Below are 25,404 nucleotides of genomic sequence, written 5' to 3'. Positions count from 1 at the left end.
TCAATGTATTAGTGATCAATTTTTATTTATTTCAGAACTAAAAAGGAGTAATTAAGAACTGCACTTAGGAAACAATGTTTGAGTTGAAATGTCTTGCCTAGTCATGAAATTGGTGCTATGAATAGATAATATGTAAAGAATGATTCATTATGTTTGCAGCATTTGCCATAAGAAAGGCTTCCAGACTCATGAACTCAAGGGAAAATCTTTGCCTTTTACTTAATTGACATTTTCAAACCATGATGTTTTAATGTCACTTGAGATGGTAGCGAGTATTTTTTGCACTAGAAATACTAGAATGAAATCATAACAGGAAGACCTTTTGAGGATGGTGAAATGCATTAGTTCATGAGTTTTAAATTAACTTTTTATGAAAGATGTAGGATTACTGCATTGATTCAGGAAATTTCAGAACTCAGCTGTACCATGCTCTAAACTTTGCTTGTATAAAGTCACGTTTTCTTCTCTTTGTCTGTCATGTATGATTTCTTATGAGGGGGAGTGATTGTGTTGGTTTTGTTTTCGGAGGTCCTTCTTTGCATTTGGATTTTTTTTTTCCTGTCTAGTTTCAAGGGACTGAAATGCCAGCATACCTCAGCAGTAGCAAATGGCTAGGTAATGGGACAGAAGGAGGTCACAGAGATACACTACAGAAGCCAGTTGTTTTGAGGTGGATTTGGAACAGATTTGAATGTCTGTAATATTGCAGATATGTTATCTATTATTTTATACAAAAGGTGCCAAGAAAACATAGTCATCTGCAGTGATAATGGAGCCTCATTGCAGAGTTTGAGGTTACTAAATTCCCCACTGCATTTCTGATAGTAGTCATGCAAAAAACACATTGGTCTGTAAAATGGTGAGAAAGAGTTATTTCCTGTGTACTACATGAATAGAAATGTAGCTTAGATTTAATAAAATTTAGGTGACTGTTTTTATTCTTAAGGATTATATAAGGAGCTAAAATTAAACTTACTGTGATAAACCAAAGCTGCACCACCAAATACATTTAATTGTATGCTTCAAGCCCTGTTTACTCGTCCTCTGTTCTTCTCACTGTTATTCATATATTCTCTGAAATTTTTTTAGAAATATTTTCTCTATAAAGCATTACCATTTTTTGGAAGGTGAAAGAATTTCTGAAGTTGAGAATTAATAAAGCTTACTACAATTTTTAAAATGCAAATGTCATTAGAAAGAAAAAAATTACTGAACCTAGACCTATAGAAGTAGGTGTTGATTGATTTCAAAATAAAATATTTTTAGATGATTATAAAAGAATGGGAAAGATACTTAAAAACTTGCAATCATTTGGCACATTCACAGTTTCAGAACTGCTAAGTATATATTGTATTCCATTTGCTATTTTTTGAAGCAATTTACAAATGCGTAACATATATAAAGTAGGTACTTAAATGCTTTATACAGTTTCAGGAGATCATCTTGGTATGCATGTGCTCTTAATATTTCCGTTGTCATAAGCATATGTTTGTGTACAAAAGCTGGTTATTTAGGATTCTCACAAAATTAGAATTTTTCCCCAGTTACTTTCACATCACAGAGGCAGTCCAGGGATAGAAATGAAAATACAGGTAGGAGTTTTAAGTGCTTAGATTCAATCTATTTGTGCAGTATTTGTGGCTCTCCCTTTTACATTTCTAGTAACTTATATACTAGTTTGTGGTGACGAAAAATTTTGACATTTTTAGCACATAGAAAGGCATTAAATATGTATGTATTATAACTAGAAGCAGCTAATGCAAAATTACGCTTCTATCCTCGTTACAAAGTATAGGCTTCTTTGGGAGTTGAAGGAAAAAATATATTCTCTTCCATGTGTGTTTGCAGGTCACACAATGGCCTGCAGTCAGTGATCAAAAATCACCAGATATACTGATGATGGTAAATATAGAGGTGATATTTCAGTTAATGTAGCAAAACCTGCAAATTTTAAAGTAAGTGTAGCAGGAATTTACATTTTCAGAACTCAAATCAAGACTTTAAATAAATTTGTTTTCCTATTTTAATGTGTTGACACTTGAAAGTCACTGTGACTTGGATTAACGGTATAATTATCTCACGCAATTTGATTAAAGGAAGGAAAAAAGTTTAAGCTTCAACTCAACCATCTCTGAATTTTCTGAAAGGGTCAGAAGAAGGATTTTGGCAGAAGTCATCTTTCATATATTTAAAGTGCCTACTAAGAAGTTATCTATAGAATAGTTCAAAGGAAGTTCCCATCACTCACTAGATTAGACCAGTAGATGTAATGTTTCAGGAAATTGTTTTATGGACCAAATTAATACAGGCAGCCCACTAAATGTGCTGACTAATTTCACGGTCTGGCAAGGACTACATCTCTAAACCCATCAATTAAAAAAAAAAACAAAAACAAAAAAAAAAACACCAAAACAAACAAAAAAAAACACAACAAATTGTCATCTATACATAAGTACAATTTGAATTCCCTTTAGGAGTCGCATAGTTGAATCCTACTAGTGAAACAGATGTCTGTCTTGTGTTATATAGCAGAAAAGCAGCTTACTTCTTGGTCTGAGTGCCAAAATTGCATTTGATATTGTAAAATTTGGCAAAGCTTTGTCTTGCCAGAGAAGAGAGAATTTCTGGTAGGAGATTTTGGAAAGCTGAAAAATTCTTGGTCTGACTACTCAAGTCCCTACTTCTCTAAGTGAAAAAGGAAGCAATATTTATGAAGTAACTGTCTGACACCTGTTATTGAATTTCTGAACTACTGTTGATACCCATGATCAAAAGCAACACAAATTTAGGCAACAGAATTTAATTAACAAAATAGCAAGTAAGAAGCATCTATCAAAACTGCTGGTAGCACCTATGACAAATGAGTAGATCCTCTGCTGAGTACTATAGATGGGGAGATAAAAACCCTCTCTGCCTTTGAAAAATCGCTACTAACAACAGCTGTTCTGGTAAGAGATGTCCTCAACACATCTGTTAATTTTTAACAGCTGTCACAAGTAGGAGAGGATCCAATGCATTTCTCAAGCTCAGCAGGATTAAAAAATCAGCTATAGACTGTTGTAGACTAACACTGACCTGGACAAAGATGGAAACTGTCAGTTCAGTGACAAGCTGTAGCCTTGTGTGTATTGCTGAAGTGCTTAGTAGTGCCTAGTGCTGGAACAGTATAGGAAATTCTATTTCCTTTCAGAGGTTTAGGAGGCAGTAAAGGAAAACAAACAAACAAAAAAAAAAAATAGAAAAAAACTTGCCCCATATTCCTTGTGCAAAGGAAATCTAAGCAACAAAAACAGGGATGGAGGTGAAATCTTACTGAGAAACTTCAAATTATACTGATCGCAGGAGTCTCACTGTTACAGCTCAGATGCTTGACTTATGTCATTCTCCTTTGGAACCACAGATTGGAAGACTTATTTGAATTTTAACGTTCTGAGATTTCTAGGCTCCCATGCTTTTGACAGACTTGAGAGTTGAGACATGAGCTATCAGGATCTAAGGCTGATAAATGGAAGCTCGAAATCCTGTTGCTTCCAGCTCCAGGGACCTCTAATGGCAGGCTTTGTTATAGAACTTAAAGCACTTAAAGGTCTGAGATCTCTAGCAAATCCCAAGGCTTTCTTCAGAGTTTTGAAACTGATAGTTTTCCTAGAAACAATTTTTATGAATTGACAAGATTCCAACAAACATTCCCTGACTGGAAAAGTTTTAACTCATTCAAATAGTAGTATTTACTGAAGTTTTACTAAATATTTGAAGTTAATTCAATTTATGGAAAATTTGTGTCTTGAATCAAAAAAGCTTACTTAAATCTTGTGCTCTTAGAAATCTGAGGGTACAACATCAGTATAAACATCAGTATAAACATTCATTCTTGGTTATTTCTTCAGAACTTACAGCTGCTGTTCTGTCCACCTCACAGCGGCTACTTAGAATGAAACAAGCTTCAGCATCATCCATTCTAGAAAAATGAGGGAGAAAACCTTGTTACATACAAAAAAAACCCACGACCTTCTGTTGATTCATGTTTCACATTTTATGGTCTTATGTGACTGTAGATACTGAATACAGAGAAGTCTATCTGCTTTCATGCATTAGGTGAACGTCAACAACACTCCTCTGTGTACTTAATCACAGTATGCCAGTACTTCTTGGCTAGGTTCTAGGAAATTTTCTTCCCTTTGTTCCAATAGAAGCTGTGCCAAAGTAAGAAAAGCAAGGTGGCCTCAAGCACAATTACTTTGCAAATTAAGTTTTTATCAGCCCTGAGTATAAAAAGGTGAATTAATAGCTTGAATTCTAACTTGAAGGTACAGTGTAGGTGAAGTCACAAGGGGATTTGAATACTAATCTGTTGTATGTCTAAGAGAGCAGTTTTATAGGCTTGTCAGGTTTCCTCTAGTTAAGAACTTGGAGTTGTAGGCTAAGTGAGAATAAAAGGTCATTCCTTGATGAGAAAGAAGGGTAAGCCAGAGAAGGACTGCAATAAGAGGTGAAGTGAAGGACTATGTAAAAAATATGTCCAAAGTGTTCGGAAAGAATTGAGATGATATACATTAAAAACCTAAGCATTGTTTTAGCGAGATAAAAAATAAGAGCTTGTGTAAGAAAATACTGGCAACGTTTGAGTTTAGTCTACATAGGATGCTCTACAAGATGATCTCAAACATACGATCTACAATATTTTACTGGTTTTATTTGAGCAGCAAAACTTAAGATGCATTTTTAACAACCTGCAACTAAAGTTGATGAATAGATATCCATATTAAGAAGCCAGATAAACTGACTAATAACTTTTTAGTTTATGACTATAGAAATAGTGAATTTGTATGTTTCGTGTGTGATCATTCGGAGAAAATATAAATGGAAAAGAAGGATAAGATAATTATATATTGTCCCCTAGGCAGCAAACAGTAGGAAAAACAGGAGAAGCCTCAGTACTTGAAATGAAAAAAAAAAAAAAAAAAAAAGTGACAAAAGCAACTGTGTATTTCTAAAATAGTAACATCAAGTGCAACTTACACAGAGAAGAATGGGCAATTCTATATGAGTAGTTTCAGATAAGCATGAGAGCAGAAATGGTAAGGTCTTTAAAAAAAAAAAAATTAGGAAGTAAAATTCAGTGAAATTAGTGATGGAGCAGCATTTGAAGAGATGATAATTAGGGTCAATATACAGATGATTTTTTGAGGAAATGAAATCTCATTGATCATATTCACCTTTTTCTCCAGTGCTTTTTAGAAGCTTCTTGAATCACTTCAGCCACAGTTGGCAAGGATAATTCCCCTGATACTAACATTCAATAGATACCATGAATTTAGACAACTGAAACACTAATAACATCTATGCTATATTAGAACCCAGAATATTCTGACAATTCTATTAATTTTCTAATAACAGGAAAAGCTTTGTAAATTTTTATGCCATTAAATCTGAAAAATAATATTGTTCTACTGCTTGAGAATGGAAGAATTTGAAGTGACTTGATACACTGAAATATTGAAATAAATTCATGAAAACAATAATAAAAAAGAAGCATAAAGTAAAGGAAGAGTGGATAAGAAGAGAATTAAGATGTGTGCTGGGTTCACTGAAGTAGAAAACCGTAAGAAGAGAAAAACTGTTTTTAACAGCATGGGAGAAAGCTGTAGAGCAAGGAAATATAAAGTTACTTTCTAGCAGTAGTCTTCCTGAAGAACAAGGGGTTTTTGTCAGTTACTGTGTAGATATAAAAGTTCTAATTGTACTGATGCCCAATAGATGTAGCAGTGTTGTTAAACCACGACAGACTGTTTTTTCTTGTTTTCCCAGAGAACAACCAAAAATTGCAAAGTGAAACTTTCAAAAGTAGAAAGCAAGAATGAGTATCATTTTTGTAGTCAGATGGTGTACTAGGACATAGGAAAATACAACTCTCAGTTAACTATTTACTAAATATGCAGTACATACATCAATTTTTGCTATTCCCTTCCTTCCTTTTGTAGCGTGACCTTTATAATGATAATTTGGCATTGCAATTCATCTATAATATATGTATAAATTTTGATAAATAAAAAGACACTTCTTGATTTTTATTTTTTTTTTTAATTTTTTTTTTGTGGTGTTAAACATTATTTTCTTTGGTGAGAGACTTTTTTCTAAGGGCAGGTAGCAACAGAATGAGGGGAAATGGCGTTGATCTGGAAGAAGGTATATTTAGAATAGATATTGGAAAAAATTCTTTGCTGTGAGGATTGCCCGAGGAGGTTGTGGAGGCATTCAAGGCCAGGCTGGATGGGGCTGTGAGCAACATGGTCTGGTGGGAGGCAACGCTGCCTATAGCATGGGGTTGGGACTAGATGATCTTCAAGGTCCTTTCTAACACAAACCATTCTATGATTTTATTTGTTAGAAATTGTTTACCGTGCATATTGCTATCTTCTCAGTACACTATATTCTCATTGAAAAGAATATAGGAAACATCTCAGGTACTGGTTACTGGTTTACAGATCAAATTAAACATCCTATTAAGTTCCCACTGTGCTTTTTCCCTCAGGAGAGGTGGAAAATTATTCTGTGACAGGTACATTCAATTACATGTTCTGCAGGAAACAGGTACTTCATTGAGTACCTCCAGGTTATTATAAGTGAAATTCATTATTATCTGTAGGGAACAGTCTAATTTTTCTTAATGTGTGGAACAAACGTTAGCCAAATTTCCCTATGAATTCGTCCTTGAAAATGAGCAACAAAGTGAAAAAAAGAAAAAAAAGGAACCGCTTTTTGAAAGAAGTTCATAATCCTGAACAAAGATTTTCTGCATTTTCAAGTAAGGTAGTTATGAAAAGGTAGCTATTTTGTTCAGTAGCAGAAATTTGAAGATAGCACTGCTTGCTAGACTTCTCACAGATGAGATTCTTCAGAATAATTCTTTAGAAGGCTGAATGACACAAGTACTGACGTATTGGCTTGATTTTAGATAGCTATATTAGTTGATTAATTTAAGTGAAGACAGTTACATTCTTATAAAAAGCAGTGCAGATAAATTAAAACAGTTATTTGAAAAGAATCACCTTTCTCTTTGGAGTCTGAAGAGACTATCCTCCTACACAAATTCCGCTGTGAATTCTTTCCCACCTTTAAGTGATTGAGCAATGGTGGTTGGTTTTGGTAGTCTTTGTGGGTTTTTTTTGGTGGTTTTTCTTTTTTTGGAAACTCTGTTTGACTGGTTTGACTGATATGTTTTGATTACTGTCATTCAATATTAACTGGCAAAGAGGTTTTTTTTAGAAGTGGTAGAAAATGTGTGCTAAGAGCAAGATCCTGAGGGAAGAGTACATAGAGGTAGAGTCGTTGCTTATGTTACCAGGCTGAACTTATTAAGAAAACAAGACTGTACAAAGCATTCAAAGGGTGATAATTACTTTTGTTCACTTTTTCTCCCCTTCAGTTGGCTTACTATCTATGCACAAATAACAAAAATTCTAGCATTATTGGCAGTTTCAGAATTTTCAACACAGCTTTTGCTACAGAAATTATAGGCACTCTGTTTCAACACCTTAAAAAAAAAAAAAAAAAATAGTGATTCAAAGATTGGTCAAATGAAGAACTTACAGATATGTTCCTTGAAAATTTTCAGACTTAAGGAAAAAAACAAATATAACTAAGATCCCTGTATTCTAAATAAACATACTTTCCTTCTAGCTTTTGTTGTTTGTCAAACTTCTTTATCAAAGAGGATACGTGAAACAAGGTAGTAAATAAGCGTTAGCTATATTTGCCTACTTTGCTCTCAACAGGTCTTGATCTTTTAGTGCTGAGCCTTGGAGATAGATAACTCTTTGAGACCACATCGGGATTTGTAGCACTCTCCGGACCTGAGCATCCATTTCAGTAGGACACAAAATAACAACATAATAGTCCTGCCAAAAACATAATGAGGAATAATCATGTTATTATTTGATGATACCATTTGTTGTTGCCAGGAGATGAATCGACAGACCAAGGATATATTAAACTTCTGTGATAGTTCTCAAATTTCATTGACAAAAGTAATTTGAATACAAATGTTTAAAATATGGAGTCATTCCTAAATGAAAATGGCAAGAATACTCATACAAGAATTATCATCATACAAGATGTTCAATACAAGAATCATACAAGAAGTTAAGGTGACCAATAGAATAATCCTATTACTTTTTTGTTTCTATGAAAGCATAAATTTTTTAGACACAGTTCACTTTTCTGTCATTACAGCTGGAAAATATAGGAAGCTTTCCACAATTAAAACAATTATTTTCACCATCTCTATTACTCCTTGAAATCTTTTCCTCTGCATTAATGGGCAGATCCAAATTTTACTGCCTGTACAGACAATCTCTATTAGAAATAAGGTCACCCTGACACGTATATGCATGTGTGTATGAGAAGGAGAGACAAGGTTAGGACTGTCTCGATATGAAGTCTTCCTTATCACACACAGTCCTCTGCTGGAAGCTTACTTCCAGCATCATCTGTATCCTCCAGCTTCCCACTTCAGTTGTGAAGGGAATGTATATAATTTCCTTCATGCTACATAAGTAGTATTAGGACTTCTCTTACTTCATCTGTATCACAAAGACTGACCAATTATAAATCTGTGAAATACTAGATTTGTCTGTACGTTTGCTTAGACTTCTTACTATCTGATTAATTTGGAGAATATTTTGCATTTGGTATTTGTCATGCTGCTGCTCAGACATTTTGTGGGGTTTTTGCATTGCATAATTAAGTGTGGTGCCATAGGTAATGGTAAAAGACATTGGCAGAGAAGATTTTTTAAAATAAATGGTTTATAGAAAAGCTAATGATGATGAATCCAAATTGCTACCTCATATAAATAATCTTTTATATGATTGGAACAAGTTATGTGACATCTGCATTAAGTATTGAATGTGTACAATGAGAAAGACTTTGTAACCACCTTAAAAGGTCTTTGCTTCTGTTTTTTCCTTCTCCAAAAGTATCTTAAAAAAAAAAAAAATCAAGTTTCCATTTCTTTCCTTCTTTGAATAGGAAAAAAAGAAGAAGAAAAGGAAGCTGCATGGGAATGTCTGTTTCTAAAAGGACTAGCATAATTCAACAAGACAATAATTCAGTCCCTTTTACCTCAATTCAAAACAAATGTCTCCATACTCAATTTCTCAACAACTCAACTTCTTACTGCAATTCTAGATTCTCAGTTTAGCCAAATATTTTTAAATTCAGCTTTACAATTCAAAAGTGACTCCAGAACACTCCAAAAATCAGTGTTACGAGATTCTTTTCTTTTTTCTTTCACTACAAATACCTGCAGCCTAGGGTGAGCATAGAATTCATTTAAAAAATCCATAAGTAGATCAATCTTCAGAGAGCTGACACACAGCACAACATGTTTTTCCGTCTGAGCTCTGTGTCGACTGTAGTTGCCTCCGGACTTCTGTCTCTCCATCCACAAATACGCCAGCTGTTCAAACTGTAATAGATATGTATCAGTTAAATACAGTCAAAAAGCTGTGCAGTAAAAGTGTACCACTTACATACAGTGCATTGTTCAGATCATGCTTTTATTCAATGATGCAGTTAGTGCCAAATGTATTTTTCTTTGCAAAAAGTTCTTGGAGTATGGGTTAGATTGATAGTAGGTTTACAGAAAAATGTGGAAGTATGGCCAGTCTCTATTGCAAATAGCTGAATAACTTCATTAAAATATCATGTGATTACACCCAGCCCTAAAATTTTAGAAAAAAGTGATGACTATGTTGTTTGCTGTCTTGTTCACATATTTCACATCTCTGAGCTGTTTTTCCAGTGCCCTGTGATCTAAATGCTTCCCTCAAATGAACAGTTAAGTTTTTATATGCTTAGGTTAATATGAGTATAAATACTTGGAAGCACTATTTTACTTTGGGCAATGACCGTCTTCAGAAATTTTATAGTACTCTGAAGGTGATCGTATCTGTGTGTTACCATCCAATCTGTGTACTCACTAATATGACTTATACATATATATACCACTTACATTCATGGCAGCTGTTAATTTTGCATTTTTCCATTTGCCATCTAATTGATGTATGCAGTCTAACAGTAAAATCTGTTTTGTACTCTAATGAAAGGGAAGCCTAGTGTGTAAGCTAGGAAGTATGACAGCATTATTATGAATATAAAATATTGCTCCACTAATCAGAATCTTTTAAACTAAAGACAATAGTGTAATAATCCATGCCTTAATATAATTCATAAGTACCATCTCAAAGTGTTTTGTAATATGCATTTAATCCTGAGATCAATTTAACTATATGTCTATTGTGGTAACAGCTTTTTCTCGCAATTTTTGTTGTGAATAATAATTCACTTAATACAGTAGAAAGACAAAGCTCAAGAGTTTATAGTAAATGGGGTTAGATCAGGCTAATCCTTGGTGGGGAGCTCTGCTCTCTGATAACAGCGACAGTGCCTGAGGGAACAGCATGGAGCAGTGTCATAAGGAGAGACAGGTGAGGATTAGGGGAAGATTCTGCCCTAGAGGACAGCAGGTATGGACAGCAGACAGTAAGTTGCCCAGGGCACTGATCATAGCCCCCAGGTGCTGGAGCTCACAGAGCATTTGGACAGCACTGTTAGACACAGGGTTTGGATGTTGGGTGGTCCTGTCTGGAGCCAGGTTGGACTTGGTGATCCTTTTGAGACTTTCCAACTCAGGATATTCTACGCTTTTGTGATTCTAGATAATGTCTCCCTCATTCTGCGTGTAGAAAACTATAAAGCCTCTTCATCACTACAAAAACGTGGAAATAAAATAGTGAATAATACTTAGATTGATGTGAAAGAGCAGTAGATTCCAGATTATTTACAGGTAATGCATAGATTTGGTCTTTAACTGTATATTAGAAGTACTTGAAAAATAAAATTTGTATTTCTGTGGAAATTCCAAATTTCTTAAACTATATTTTAGTTTCAAGCAGATCATATATCTTATTAGACTGTCATTGAGTGGGAATACAACTGTATTAGTGCATATGTTTGCATATGCAGGCATTAAATATTTGGCTATAATTTAAATGTTCAGGTAATTTCAAGGAAATTAATGCTGACAGCTTGAGCTTCAAGTCTCACAGGGTTTCTGTATTGTCTGCTCAGAGTTGAGGCTTAGTTCACAATCAAAGAAGTAGAATGCGGAAATCAAAGCTGTATGAGAAATTTGGGAGCTTTAAGGCCTAGCATCTGGGTCTGCTGTAAGATTCAGTAAGCATGCATGATGTCTCCCCACACTTCCTTTTTGTGCCCATGAGTTTTGGATCATCACCAAGAACAAGATATTTAGTGTTGTGGCACGGCTGCCCTGTAGTCAGAGAGTGTCAGTCATCAAGTCTTTGCTAATGAGCTGACAAATGTCTAGTACAAATTTATGGAAACTGATTGATTACATGAAATACTTGGATTTTCATAAATCAACCTAAGCTCATATAGGCACCAAAAATTCCTAAATGTGCACTTGGATCAGTGTGTGCCAACACACACAGATGTGAAGACAATTTGCTTGAGTTGCAGATTTAATGAGTTCTTTTTTTAAGTTTGCACTGAACTGTAAGAACATGAGAGGAAGTGGAGAGAATCAAGATTAGAAACAGGGAAAGCCTGCAGAGGAAATGCTGTACTCATAAAGTGCAGGGTATTCATTTTTTATTGTGGTTGATTTGTTTTTTGTTTTTGTTTTGTTGTTTTCTGCATTTTTAAAATTACCTAGGGTAAAGAGAAGGGCTCTGTGATACGTGACAGAAACAGAAATCTTTCACCAGCAATTGAAAGCTGGCTTCAGTGTTAAATATTTTATTACAAATTTGTATTATATTTTTATTATACATTTAAACTAAACAAAGATGAACAGGAAAATTTTAGGAAAAGATTAGAGGGTACAGAAGATGGTTATTATTTCTGATATTTTATATGCATTGCAAAAGGATGTTTTGGAGGGGTTATAGTTTTGTTTTAAAAACAATTCTATAGAGAAAATAAAATATATCCATGTTTACCTGTATGGGCAACACCACAAGTGCAACACAGATCATAATGACAACAAGCAGTTTTGAAGGCCATATCTTGGGTGTAACATCCCCAAAGCCCACCGTGGAAAATGTCACTATGCAGAAATAAAGGGAGTCAAAGAGAGTCAACTTGTTTCCTGCTCGTTCCAGATGTTGAATTCCACAAATACTATGTAGAAAAGAATGAATAAAGACACGAAAAATAAAAACTGCACTTAGGTTCAGTTCAAGTTTGATGATTACATTATATATGCAAAGAATTACTTCTTTTAGAATGGATACATTGCTTAGGAAAGACATTTCTAGGAAAAATGAGTATCAAACTAGAAGCGTTATTAATATATATTTTTACATCGTCTAATAATCTCATTTTTTTCAATATTTCAGTGTGGTATTGAGAACTTTGCTACTAGATTTTTCTTAGTGGCGAGGGAGAAGTGTTATAAGGAACATCATGGACTGATGCAATTCCTTTCTAAACCAGAACAAGACAGATGGTATACAGTTGCCACCATTCAGTTTTTTTTTAATGTATCTTAACTTTTCAGGGAGACTTTACTGTTATAGTGAAGAAAATGCATATAATACTTTCTTTATATCTGTTGCTCTCTATATTGGTCTATATTGCTTTGTATGGCAAGAGCTATTAGCATGAACACTAGTTCATTAAATAATGTTAGTACCTATGGTTACTAACTGTCTGGAATAAACCAAATGTGAGAACTAAAGGCTATCCAGCTGTCAGAGAAGTACATGCCCAGCATCACGGTCAGCCTTCAGGTAGAAGGTGTCAACTGGTATGAAGTTTTCTGTTTGCTAAACATATAGCATAGAAATAAAAGGCTTGATTGTTTCTCTAGCTGAACATATTATGTTGGTTCCTCCCAGTTACACGTTTCTGGGAAGAAGTAAATGGTAGTATGAGCTGCTTGGTATTTATTTCACTTGTAATCAGTATGATTTGGGTAAATTAGTGCTGTTTAGGTTGTGAGAAGCAGTGGCAGAAGCTATACAAAGGTCTTATTGCTGTTTCTTATGTTTTATGCTTTAAAAATATTTCAGTTTGGAAAAATATACCATGATAAAGAGCTTAAAATATGATTTTCTGTAAGAGAGTAGAATCGTTTAGACTAAATCCAATCCATCTTTTAAACTATATTCACCCATATGAAGAAAATTGATGTGTGAACCAGTCTGAATAGCGTTGCTTTTTTCCCCTTTAAGCTAGTTGAATTATTTATCCTCAGACAATTAGAAATCTAATTGGCAAATAATACCATATTCCTTGGTAATTATTCTAGAACATATCTAAGATAATTTCTTCATATATCCTATCCAGATGGTAAGAGTCACTCATTAATATCTGCCATGGTAAAAATTTTGCATCACCAGGGAGACCCTGTGTTTATAACAGCTTTTTGGTTGTTCTTCTGTTCTCTGTTCTGTTCTCCAAAAATAATTCAGTAGTGGGCAGTGGCATTTCCAGAACATATGGATCAAATTCCCAGTTTCCTTTTCACAGTTCTAGCATTTGTAGTTTTCACACTTCTTAAAATGTTCTAAAAAGGGTGCGGTTTTTTTTTTTTTTTCTGTTTGCATAAGTTTCATCCTTCAGTCAGAATTGATAATTTTATGTTCCTTTCCAAGTTGCTACACGTTTTTCACTGGAGTAGTAATCTAGGTCTTCCATAATTTTCCTATGTTCACAGTTATCTCTTTCCCTTTTCTTCTTGAAAAAAATTTTTGTCCCTTTAAGTATTAATGGAGGAACTGTCCAGAAATATGCTAATGATGAACACTTGCTTTTGGTCTCAGGCATGGAAGTGTCTCATCTATCTCCTATTTCAGTGTTAATTTGAAATGATGGAGTAAGCTGTAGAAGATGTATGAAGAAATAAGCTATTTTAGTGTAGTTATTCATGTAAGTTACATGTAATAACAGAGCTATGAAGGATTTCAAATCTTTTGATGTTTTTAATCCTAATCTCTCTGGTATGTTTTCTACTCTTTGCCTGTGGGTACATCTCTGAAACATAAACTTGATTTCAAGAATTAAGGTCACAACAGCCAGGAAAGCAGCAGTTACACAGAGACAAGGATATGGCCATAACATGCTAAGTGTGTTTATTATCTGCAAATTAGTTTGTATTGAAGCATAATCCTATCATTTCTAGAATGCATTTTGTCCTACTGTTGGTGTATGGTGCTTCCATAAGCAGAAGGGTAGGTTCTAATTTCTGTATCTGAGAGAATGAGTTAAAATTCTGTTATCCCAGAGTTTTGTGGGTTTGTTTAGGGTTTTTTGTTTTTTGGGTTTTTTTTTTTTTTTTTAAACATATTCAAGGAATTAAGCTTGTTTCTTCACTCTTTATTCTTTTCATGAACTTTGAGTAAAATCTTTAGCAACTTACTTGTAGGAAAACTCCCAGCTTAATGGAGATACTTCATTAATATTATTCTTCATGTATTCTCTTTACATCCCACCAAACCATACTTTAACTGAACTGAAAATACATTCTGGATATAACATGAACCCTTCCAGCCTTTTTTAAGTGAATAACAAAAGGTGCATTGAATTGAATGAGCCCAATTATATTTTATGAGCTGTACTCCTGTATATTCCTATATATGTATATTCTTTAAAGCCATCAAAATCATTTTGTGCCTGAGTCAGAATGTTATGGATCCAAACTGCCTTTTGTTGAACTCAGTGGGCATGAAGCCAGAGCATCTCAAATTCAGTTACCAATATTAAAGTCAATTGGACATGGGAACTCTTTATTCTTCTCTGAAGCAGAAATTAATTTATTCTTAGAACTTCTTGAAGAATTGATTTACTTGTTTGAAATTACTTGCACCTCATCTGCTGTTCTATCAGATTGTAACTGAGTCCCTAACCCTGAAAGCAAAGCCAAAAATAGTTTACCAAGTCTTAGTTTCAGTACTTGTTTTGCCGTTCTGCCTTTTGTTTTCACTAGAGCAAGGGATAACAAAATTGCCAAAAAAAGTGATTTTGAGAGATAGCTTTATGAGAATTCCAAATGAAATAATACTCCTCCCCCTCTTGGGGATTATATCTTCATCTCAAGTATAATTTGTTAAGTATAATTTGTGCTACTAGTGAAGTATAAACTGTAGAGATTACACTTTAATCTCTTCAGTACATCCAAATAAACATTAGTCTGTTTCTATAGCATGTTCCTACCTGATTGTGCTGCATAGAGTGCCATAGAAATTTACTGGTTCTCCAGTAAGGCATGTCCACGTGAATTAGTTATTTAATTCCCCACAACTTACTAACATCTCTTATTGAAACCTAATTAGTTATGTTAATAATAGTAACCACATTGACATCTTATTTTTCTTTCAAATTGTTAAATGCTAAGCATTATTTTTAAAAGATGCATCAATACTACACGTACCAAGAGTCAGCACATGTTCTTGTTCTGCTTTCTCCTGTTTCCCAACACAGTGACCTCAAACTTCATCTTTTTTTCTATTTTGGTATTTTATGGTGACATTCCTATCTCCTTCTTCTTGTTTACTTTCTCCTTCTCTTTCATACTATGAAGGAACAGTATGCTTGGTTTTCCTTGAACAAACATCAATCAGGAAAGCAGCATTCAGCAAAAGCAATGCTTATACTAACTTGTCTTTGTGGAGAAAATAAACAGCTATAATAATAAATACACAGAAAATGCCTAATAAAAATAAAAGGCCAAATTCACCTCCTCCTACACCAATTTTAGGTTTCTGTAATTCTGACATGTTCTCTTTTCATTGTGGATTTAAGATAGCAATTACATCATAACAACACTTGCTTAATAAAGGGGATATTTACATTTGTATATATATATATGTATATATACACACACACACACCATAAAACATTTGGTCTGCTAAAGCAAAAGCAGTGTCAGCAAATGTACTACAAACTCATGAAAAACAGAAGTGTGATTTTAAACATGTAAATATGTAATCTCTGATGATTAGTTATGTTTAGTTAGGTAGAACCTGAACTTTTGAGAGTTCAATCTTTGTTTTACTGGAATTTTTTTTTTCTAATTCCAGGAATCTTTGCTTGCTCAAGTATTTTGTATGCCAAAACTAACTACAGTTTGTACATAATCTGTCTCCACATGCAGTACAGAAGCTGCCTCAAAAAATCAAGTGAATTACCTTCTAAGACATCAAAAGAATATACAGAAGGATTGATGACATGTTTATTTTTTTCCCTGTCCCTTAGCTGAATATTTAACTGTTTTAAAAAAGTAAGAAACAGTTAAGATCAAGATTTTAATATACTAATCAGACATATCTGTGCAAATTTCTATTACATGCTAGAAAGACAGGTCTTCTGTAAGGAACCTCGCATGTTTAAATAGATCAGACAGGATGAATACAGTTAAATATAAAGCTAACTATGCCCACTTCCTTCTGTTTGATTTTCTCCCTCTTTCACCAGAGGGCCTGAATGCTTCACTCTGTGTATTCTCACTTTTACCTATGTAATCCAATTTGAAATGAACTAACCTGGAAGGGAAAATCTGCACGCAGAAGGGGGGACAATTTACACTACAGCATGAATTCAGAAGGCACTATGACGTTAGTCAAAGCCAGGGAACTAGAGAAATGTTTGGGGGGCCTGAAACTTTACTGATGCAGTTTTTATATAGTGGTATATTACAATATTTGGATTATTATCTGCTGCATTTTAATAATTATTTTATAACTGCTTTAGGGGGTGGGAGGGGGAGGAGAGAAACAGTAGCTATTGCACTATTGCCCAACAACTTTATATGTAAAAGAATACAAATTAAATGTTCCTGCAGTGCTATTAAGTCACCTGGACAGTTTAAAATTCAGAGAAATCATGAAAATTTGTGCTTAGGTGTTTTTATTTTATTTCAACCCCCCTTTCTATTTGGTTCTAAGTACCCTGTTATCAGAAATAAATATTGTAGAGTAAAATGAAACCATAGATTAATAATGCTTTTATCATGCTATGGTAGCATGCCGTAGAAATGGGTACAACAAGAAGTTGGATATTTATTTGCAAGTATTGTACATTAACTATAATTATTTATAATCACTCATAAACTACTTTATATTAGTTTGTGTTTTCCTTTGACAGCGGTGCCAAATAGATCTAATTTTGACTTTGGTGGGTTTTTTTGTACTTATAGGAAATTATTATTTAGAGATACAACTTCTTGAGGTCTGAAATAATGTGTCACAGTCTGAAGTCAAAAGACAGAGAGGCTTAGGTGACTTCACAATTAGGTAGCAATCAGCAGCACTGTTTTCCATGAACTTTGAGCTTCAACTTGCACAGAAACTTCTATAGTGTTTCAATTAGTTAGCTGTAAGGAACAGATGAGTATGTTGAAGCCAGTGGGGATGAATTTTATCATGTTCAGTGAGATCCTATGGTACGGGCTCAGGTATTCTAGAAAAAATACAGTAATTCTGCTGCCCATATTAAATAAGTATTCCCATTTAATTAATGGTTTCCATATATCTGAACATGGAATAGTGACAGAGCAAATTCCAAGTTAAATTACAATTATTTGATCGTGCTATGTTGCCAATTGATACTTGTATTACTTTAAATTCTTCTGATACCACTGGTACAATATTTTTTTTTCTGTATTGAAATACTGAGTGACCCCTCTGCTCACAGACCATCAACTACAGCAAATGTTTATCAGCAAAATTCAAAGAGCATAACAGTGAAAAAAATGAATGTGTTAACTTCCTAGGAAATATATGACAGGTACTTAAAACATAAATTCCTATTATAGTGGCTGTAACTGTCCAGTTACGTAAGTGAAAATTTGGAAGAGTTCACCAACTTTCTTTCTTGAGAAAGAAACTTTCTCGATCTTCACACCAAAATAAAATGTGACTGTAAGAACAGTTCATACTTTGGATTCACTCTAGAAGGCATATAAAATCTTTCAGAACTCTGATAAACGCATTGAGTTTTTGTCTGAAATTGGCAAAAGGTGTTTACTGTTGCCAAACATGCTAATATTAAGATGGTGCTAGGCTGAAGCCCTTGCAATGAAATTTAAGGCTAATGCTGTATCTGAACTCTGATTTATAACGAAGGAAACAGCCTTTCATACTGGGAGTTGTCTCTGTGGGTATTCTGTGCTCTTGAAGGAACTGGTATAGAGCCAGATGTGGTTTTGTCCTCTATTTTCCTACATCTTTAAATTAGACATTATTGGAAGAACAATTTTCAGTGCTAGTAAAATTAACATACAGAGAATCATAAAAAGCTCAATTTATGCTTCACAAAACTTTGCTGATGTAACTACAGTGATATTAAAGTTACTTCATTATTAATTGTATCAGGTACTTAATGAGATACTTCATGTTGATTTCCAAATGATAACTTATGTCTTCTGAATTTTGAGTATTTTTTCCTAAGAGACACTATTCAGCTTAGCAGTCTGGTCCTACAATCTTAAAAGGTGAATATGTTGCCTACTACTTTACTCACGAACAGCCTAATACCTAATGCTTTCTGATTCTTGTGTAAATAATGGAGAGACAAAGAAAAGAGCAAGGAATGATCAGAATCTACAGCAAATAAATGAATGGAGACAATCAGAATTTACTCTGACCAATAACAAAACATCTATCCTATTCAAACCTCTTGAAGCTGAGGTTTTAAGTTGCTGAAAACAAAATGCTTCACTTTTGCCAAGATATATGATTTTTCTCAGAATTTTATACAATGTCTGAACATCTATTTTCTGAAAAGCAGTTTTCCATAAACATTAAAATAGAAAAACAAAATTGTCTGGTTTATGGACATTTACAATTTCTAATATGTTAAAATGACAATCTAGTACAATGTATAATAATATATCAAATTAAGGAACACAATGAGAAGTTCAAACTTGCTCCCTTTATTATGTATAGTAGGATGTAAAGCTGTAAGCATAACTGATTTCAAAGACATAGAAATGATTGATAACATATATAACATAAAAGAAATTAGGGAGAAATGCTGATTGGAAAGGTTGTTATGCTGTCTTTAAAGTGAGTGAGTAGAGAAATATATTTGCTATTCCTAGTTGGTAACAAGCAATCTTGAGCATGGTAGGGAATGAAATATATTTAAAGACTGACTGGACAAAAAAAGATACTGACAGTGTGACTTCTTACACCATTGATTTTGTTCTTGAAAATTATCTAAGATATTTTTGCAGCTCTGATCCCATTGCATCAGATAGTCCAAGTCTATAGTTTTACTAAATATTTTCTTTCATAAGCAGTTTTCATACAACACTCTCTCTTTTTCAAAGAATCTCTTACTGAAGGAAAAGATTTGGATAACTTCAACAGGCTTTGAATCAAGCTTTCAGGTTCTGTCAGGCTTTATGAATAGCTGTTAAGGTAGGGTTAGAGAGCTCTTTCTTTCTCTATGCTGCAATCCTATCATGTTAGAAATGAATTCTGAACTTCTCTTCAGATGAAAAGGTAATCTCTTTGTATTTCAATTCTATCTCCAGCCAAAATGCTGTTGTTTGATGATACCATTTTTGTGTATCTATAATATCCAATTATAAGCATTTTCCCTTCTCCAAGGATCTGTACATGTTATGCAACTAGTGGTACAAAAGCTGAACTTATTAAACTTCTACTAATAAGCCATGTGACTTTCAGACACTGAATAATAGGATGTTATGAAATAAAGAAGTTCATATAAATATTTGCTGAATCTGAGTGAAAACCTTGCTACTCCTTCTGCTGCAGTTTGTGAAGCTGCAGCATAACAACTCTGATCATTTGGACTTCACGAGTAAGAGTCTCAATGTGGGCAGCATTCAACTGACTGCATTTCCATAAAAAGTACCCTTCAGTCTGCAAATCCCAAGAACTAACTGCAATTTTGTATGCTTTCAGGCTGCTCCAGAGCTTTGAAAGTCAACAAAGGAAACCTTGACATTCTGACCTCAGTGTGTCAATACTGTTGTAGCTAAGAGCCCCCTGGAGCATGAGGTTTTGTGCTACCAACACAAGTCAGCCTCTTATTTCAAAAATAGAAACATGCAAGTAGTACTTGAACCACAAGATACCCTTCACCTGAAGTGAGCTGCAATACCACAAGACCTTTTTGGCAGGGCTGTGCTTTGTCCTTATATTGCCTAGCTTGTATTGATAGCGGGACTGCCACAGCCTTGCAATTGGATTTATTGAACCTCATGAGGTTCACCTGGGCCCACTGTTGAGCCTCTCTAGGTCTTTCTGGATGGCATCCCATCCCTCAGGTGTGTCAACTGCATCTCAGTTTAATGTCATCAGCACACTTGCTGAGGATGCACTTGATCCCACTGTCAACGTCAATGGTAAAGATGTTAAGGGGCACTGGTACCAATACTGACTCCTGAGGACACTGCTTGTCACTGATCTCCATCCACACACTGAGCCACTGACCACCACTCTCTGAGTACCATCTCACAACTAGTTTCTCATCCATAGAACAGTCCACACATCAAATGCATATATGTTAGAAGAGAAGGATACTGTTGGGGACTGTGTCATATGCCTTACTGAAGTCCAGTTAGATAACATCTATGACTCTGAATTCAAATTCACATTTATTCTTTCTAAGGAAATAACAAATAGGTCATGATGTAAACTTGAGTGACTCACTTTTCTACTGAAGTTGTTTTCTTGTCATAGAATCATTAAAAATGCATTATTTCATAGCAGTAGGGGGTTAACAAAAATGACAGGAAAACTGCCCAGCCTAGTAGGAAGTCTGTGACCTGGGTATACTCTTTGCCCTTTTCCAGTAGGTGACTGTTTTGGTTGTTGTTACATAACTCAATCACAGTATAATGCTTTAAATCTTGCTCTTCAGCTTTTGCACAACTAGGATTGTACTTATGAAAAGTCTGCCTCCATTGTATGTGTAGATTAAATCCAAAAGCATTTCTTTTTCCAGGAGAAGGTGGAGTGGGTTCACATACCATGAAGTTTCAAGGACTGCTATATAATTTAAAAGAAATGGAGCCTGTTAAATTTTCCAAGACTCAGCAATCACTTTTCAGTCTTGCTTTCATATTTCTAACAACTCTTTTTGCAAAGCCATATGAATCACAGGACAGCATTTCCAAATCTTGAACTTTGTGTTTAAACATCATACATGTCATACATTTGGCCTTATATCTTTGCCAAGTGTAGCTGTTAATCTGCAGCAACAGTCTGAGTTAGTCAGGCCTCATGGATGTCAAGCAAGCCACCAAATACATTTCTTTCCTTCTGAAATACACACCCAGCATTTCTTGAAGCAGTGTTACCAAGCATAGTTTTCGTTGATTTTTGAACACTATTAGATCCAAGTCAAATAGTCTAAGTGAAAAGATATGGTCTATGAACTCTAGAAACTGCTAAACTTTTGTCTCAGCCTCAAAGAAAGAGATGTTCTTACTTTGCATTGTGCTCAGTTAGTTTCAAAAAAGAGCACAGGGATTCTTAGTTCTCATTTTGTTTTGGCCTTCTAAACGTCTGCATCCCAAACAGTTCTATAGCCGTGTTTGTTGTATAATTGAGAAACATCTTCTGAATAAACTGCATCAAACTGTTTTTCATTCATATCAAAAATCAAACATTTCTTTACTGATGCTTTCTGATTAAACCAGAGTTGTAGGCAATTCTCTTCCATAGCTGCCAAGTCCTTGGCTTGCTGAAGCCTCATTCTGTTTTGTGATCTCTCAGAACAGTAAAAACCTCTTCACACTTCCATGCACTGTGTGTCATTACCTTACAACTGACAGTTGTAGTTACTTTGCTGAAAATAACATGGTTTAGACACTGATTTGAATACTTGCAGTGTTCATTAGGCTCCAAAAACCTCTTTTAGGCATCAAAATAATCTAAAACCCTATCTTTTGTTAAAGTCAAACATGAAGAAAAGCTATTTACTTGTGTGGGATTCTTTAAGGAAATTCTGTTTATCATCTCTTTATGATAGGAAAGGAGAAAATTGGTAAGAACAGGCAAAATGATTATCAATTTAGACAAATAGAATGTTTCTAAAAGGTGGTCAGAAAGAAATGGTCCATATTAGGTTAGGCAAAGGCTCCTTTCATTCAGAGCCTGTTTCTACTGAGAGCAGTAGCAGATGTTCAATGAAACAATAACTGAAAACAGTATAGAAAGATCCTCCCATTTAATACTCTGCCTGCATTAAAGAGCTTGCAGTAATAATTCTCTGATGGAAGGAAAATCAGTTCTTTGTCCACTTTAGCCTAGGTACACTTTATTCTCCTTACAAACGCTGATTTTTTTGTAAAAAGCCTGCAATTCCTGACCTTCAAATATCCATTCTAATGTTTATATGTATCCTGTACTAACCTTCTGTACTGTGCTCTCCTTATCACACTATGTTTTCACTTGATTCTCAAGGATATTCACCAAGGATCTTTCCTACACTTTCACACATTTTTACATGTTCTTGGTAGGCTCTCACTTGTTTGCATTATGAGTGCAACACATTTTTTTCCTACTTTTATATTTTTCACAATCCTGCTATTAAAACAACTGCTTTAGAACAAGCCGATTCCCTTTCCTCCAGGTGCAAAATTTTCATATTAGTATCATCTTAAGCCAAAATTAATTTGTTGGAAATTTAAAGACAAGCAATACTTAGAAAGAACGGTATATTCCTTGGACTGGTTATCCTGCTGTGCAACTCAGACCATTGGTAAACACAAGTAGGAGTGGTCTAAAATGTGCAAGTGATTCACATCTGATAGCAATTTTTTTTACCTATCTTAACCACAGGCATGAGGACTGCAGCTCATCATAAAGCTCACAGGTGAAATTTTTCTTTCCAGCTTAAGTATCTATAAAATATACATTCTGCTGCACAGTTCTGTCTAAGCTCTTTCAGAAGTCAATTATCTCCAGACATGGAATAAACTGAGTTTTACTTGCCTTATTATTATTTTGTTCACAGTTTCTTAATATGCTATTAAGCAAATCCTCACTGTCTGCATTAAGTTTGGCTTTTTCCCAGAAACTTTCACTCACGTTAGTTTTCATCACTAATTATTTGGAAGGACCACATGGAATAATTATAATAATGATGATAAATTTTTCATGATGCTACATGTGGAGAGCCAAGACTGATACCAGGAAGATGACTTTTTCTGAGCCAGAGAATAGGCTTCTTAAACCACAGTCTATTTCATAAACTCTAATTCTAAGTCCTGCATATCTAGCTTGTTGATTATTTCACACGCCAATATTTCTGGTTCTACTTCCCCTGGTGGAAAATTGGTAACTGTGTATGATTCTTGGTTTCCCTTCTTATATGGGCACTATACCTTATGCAAGAAAGACTAGTAACGGAGCATCATTTCCTAGAAACAGCTTTTCTTATATTTCCTGGGCTTATAGATTATTTTATTGGGCATCCAATAAAACAAAGGGAGAAAAAAACTTCTAAAGAGAAACAGTGGAATAAATAAAAGACCCAGACATGAAGGCTAGAAACTGATGGGAAATATCTGCTTTCCATGATCACTGCTCACTGTACTTTATGTAATCTGAGAACAAAAGAGAGGTTTGCAGATTTGAAGAGGAGACACATGGAAAATGATGGAGACCACCTTGAAAGTTTTGAGAAGCCCAAATGAGAACCACTGTGAAATGCTACAATTATGTAGGACTATAGGAGATATAATTACATAGAGATCTGTTATGCTTCTTCTATTGTACAGTGTTTGTGCTTACAATGAGTTCATTATGCAGATGCATAATTATAGAACAGATCAATGAAGTCCAAGATCTCATAGGACTACTCTGAAGCATGGGGTGTTACTATTTACTTATCACATGTATGTTTAATAGGGGTTATTATTAATTCCAAACAAGCTACCGTCTCAATATACAATACTTGATTGTACTCACCATTTAAAGAAAGAACATAAGTTGTATCAGGATGACCTCACAAGTGGGATGGGGAGCTGATTATAGTAGTCAGAAAAATAATACAAGATGAATAATCATAATACTTGAAAGATGAGGAAGAAGAAAAATCATAGTGGCTAGCAGGAGTGACAGCACACTGTGTAGTTTGTCTCTTCTGTGCTCTGTCTGGCAGGTTTTTTCTTGACTACTTAGCCCATCTAGGATATTATTTCTATATACTCACTGCAGCCCTTAGAATCAGACTTCTAATCTAAATATTCAGGGCTTATATTAGGCTTCAAGTTGGCTGATTTGTGCTTTGTTTTGGTTTGCTTTTTGCATCTTTTGTCTTTTCTAATTTCAGGTTATTAGCTAGGTGAACAAAAGATCAAATGAAAGAGTATAGGTGAAGCATGATTCAGTATCATTCTTTTTGCTGTATTTGTCCAAATCTAGAAAATGTACATATATGCTACGTATAACTATGTCCACTTCCTAGCATAAATTATTTTCATGTAATTTCTTTTCATTGCTCATCACTGATGATATCAAACATGAAAAATATAGCATTGGATTTAATTTGTTTATATTGATGCCAACTGATAATGATAGATATCCTGACAGCATGAAAAGGTAACTCAAAAAATATATTGGCTTTTTTTTTTTTTTTTTTTTTTTTAAGAATTCTATTATTGCACTGTAGAGTTAAGCAAAGCAGTAGAATACATGCAATTACAGGAGACCGTAATGCATCTGATGCATTTAATCTACCTTACCCTGATGCGAACTGTTCCTTTTTGTAATATATTAGTAAAGATATTGTTTTGCTGTGGAATGTAATTAGTATGGTACACTGTGCCCAAAGGAACTGACAATTTGATTTCATGCCCGTTGTTAACTACCCAGTCTGCAAATTCAACCCACAGTTTGTACTTCAGTGTTCACTAAATGAATACCAATTCTTGTTTCCTCCTTATTGCTGTGACTCACGCACTTCACTATGACCTATGGTGTATATTTATATGAAATATTTTGCATATGTTGCAGAAATGCATGCCTTCCACAGACATAAAACATGTAGGTTTATCACTGCAAAGAAAGTGAGCATGAATCCAACTTTACATTGCATTTGAGTTACTTTATATAGTGTTACCTGATGTTACACTTGATCTTATTGGTCTTTTCCAACCTAAATGTTTTATTGAGAACTAGCTATGATTTAATATTTTTAACTTTTTGGCAGATCTTTATATTATTGAAATCTTTTGTTGATTTCCACGAGCAATTACTAGAGATTGTTTAAATATAATGTTTTCATAATGAATCACAGCTTTCATTAGTTACTTGCTTAATTTGAGGTCAGTAAATGATTTTTTCCTGTGACAGTTCTGGCATGGGAATGGGAACTCTATTGCTAAAGGAATGA

General features: G+C 34.4%; 1 protein-coding gene across 2 annotated transcripts in view; it reads right to left on the bottom strand.

The window, feature by feature from the left end:
* KCNT2 (potassium sodium-activated channel subfamily T member 2) overlaps positions 1 to 25,404 on the bottom strand; it is a gene marked incomplete at both ends in the record, with an annotated part of 114,370 nt that overhangs the window by 40,541 nt on the left and 48,425 nt on the right. For both annotated transcript variants that reach the window (XM_079536377.1, XM_079536378.1), the window contains 4 exons: positions 3,895 to 3,958; positions 7,762 to 7,898; positions 9,305 to 9,469; positions 12,027 to 12,207. In XM_079536377.1, coding sequence (XP_079392503.1) covers positions 3,895 to 3,958; positions 7,762 to 7,898; positions 9,305 to 9,469; positions 12,027 to 12,207 — 547 coding nt within the window. The remainder of the gene's footprint in view (positions 1 to 3,894; positions 3,959 to 7,761; positions 7,899 to 9,304; positions 9,470 to 12,026; positions 12,208 to 25,404) is intronic.

This window comes from Tetrao urogallus (assembly GCF_951394365.1).
Source record: "Tetrao urogallus genome assembly, chromosome: 5".
NCBI lineage: Eukaryota > Metazoa > Chordata > Aves > Galliformes > Phasianidae > Tetrao > Tetrao urogallus.
Note: the sequence above shows the minus strand (reverse complement) of the source record. Positions and strands in the feature narration are given on the sequence as shown.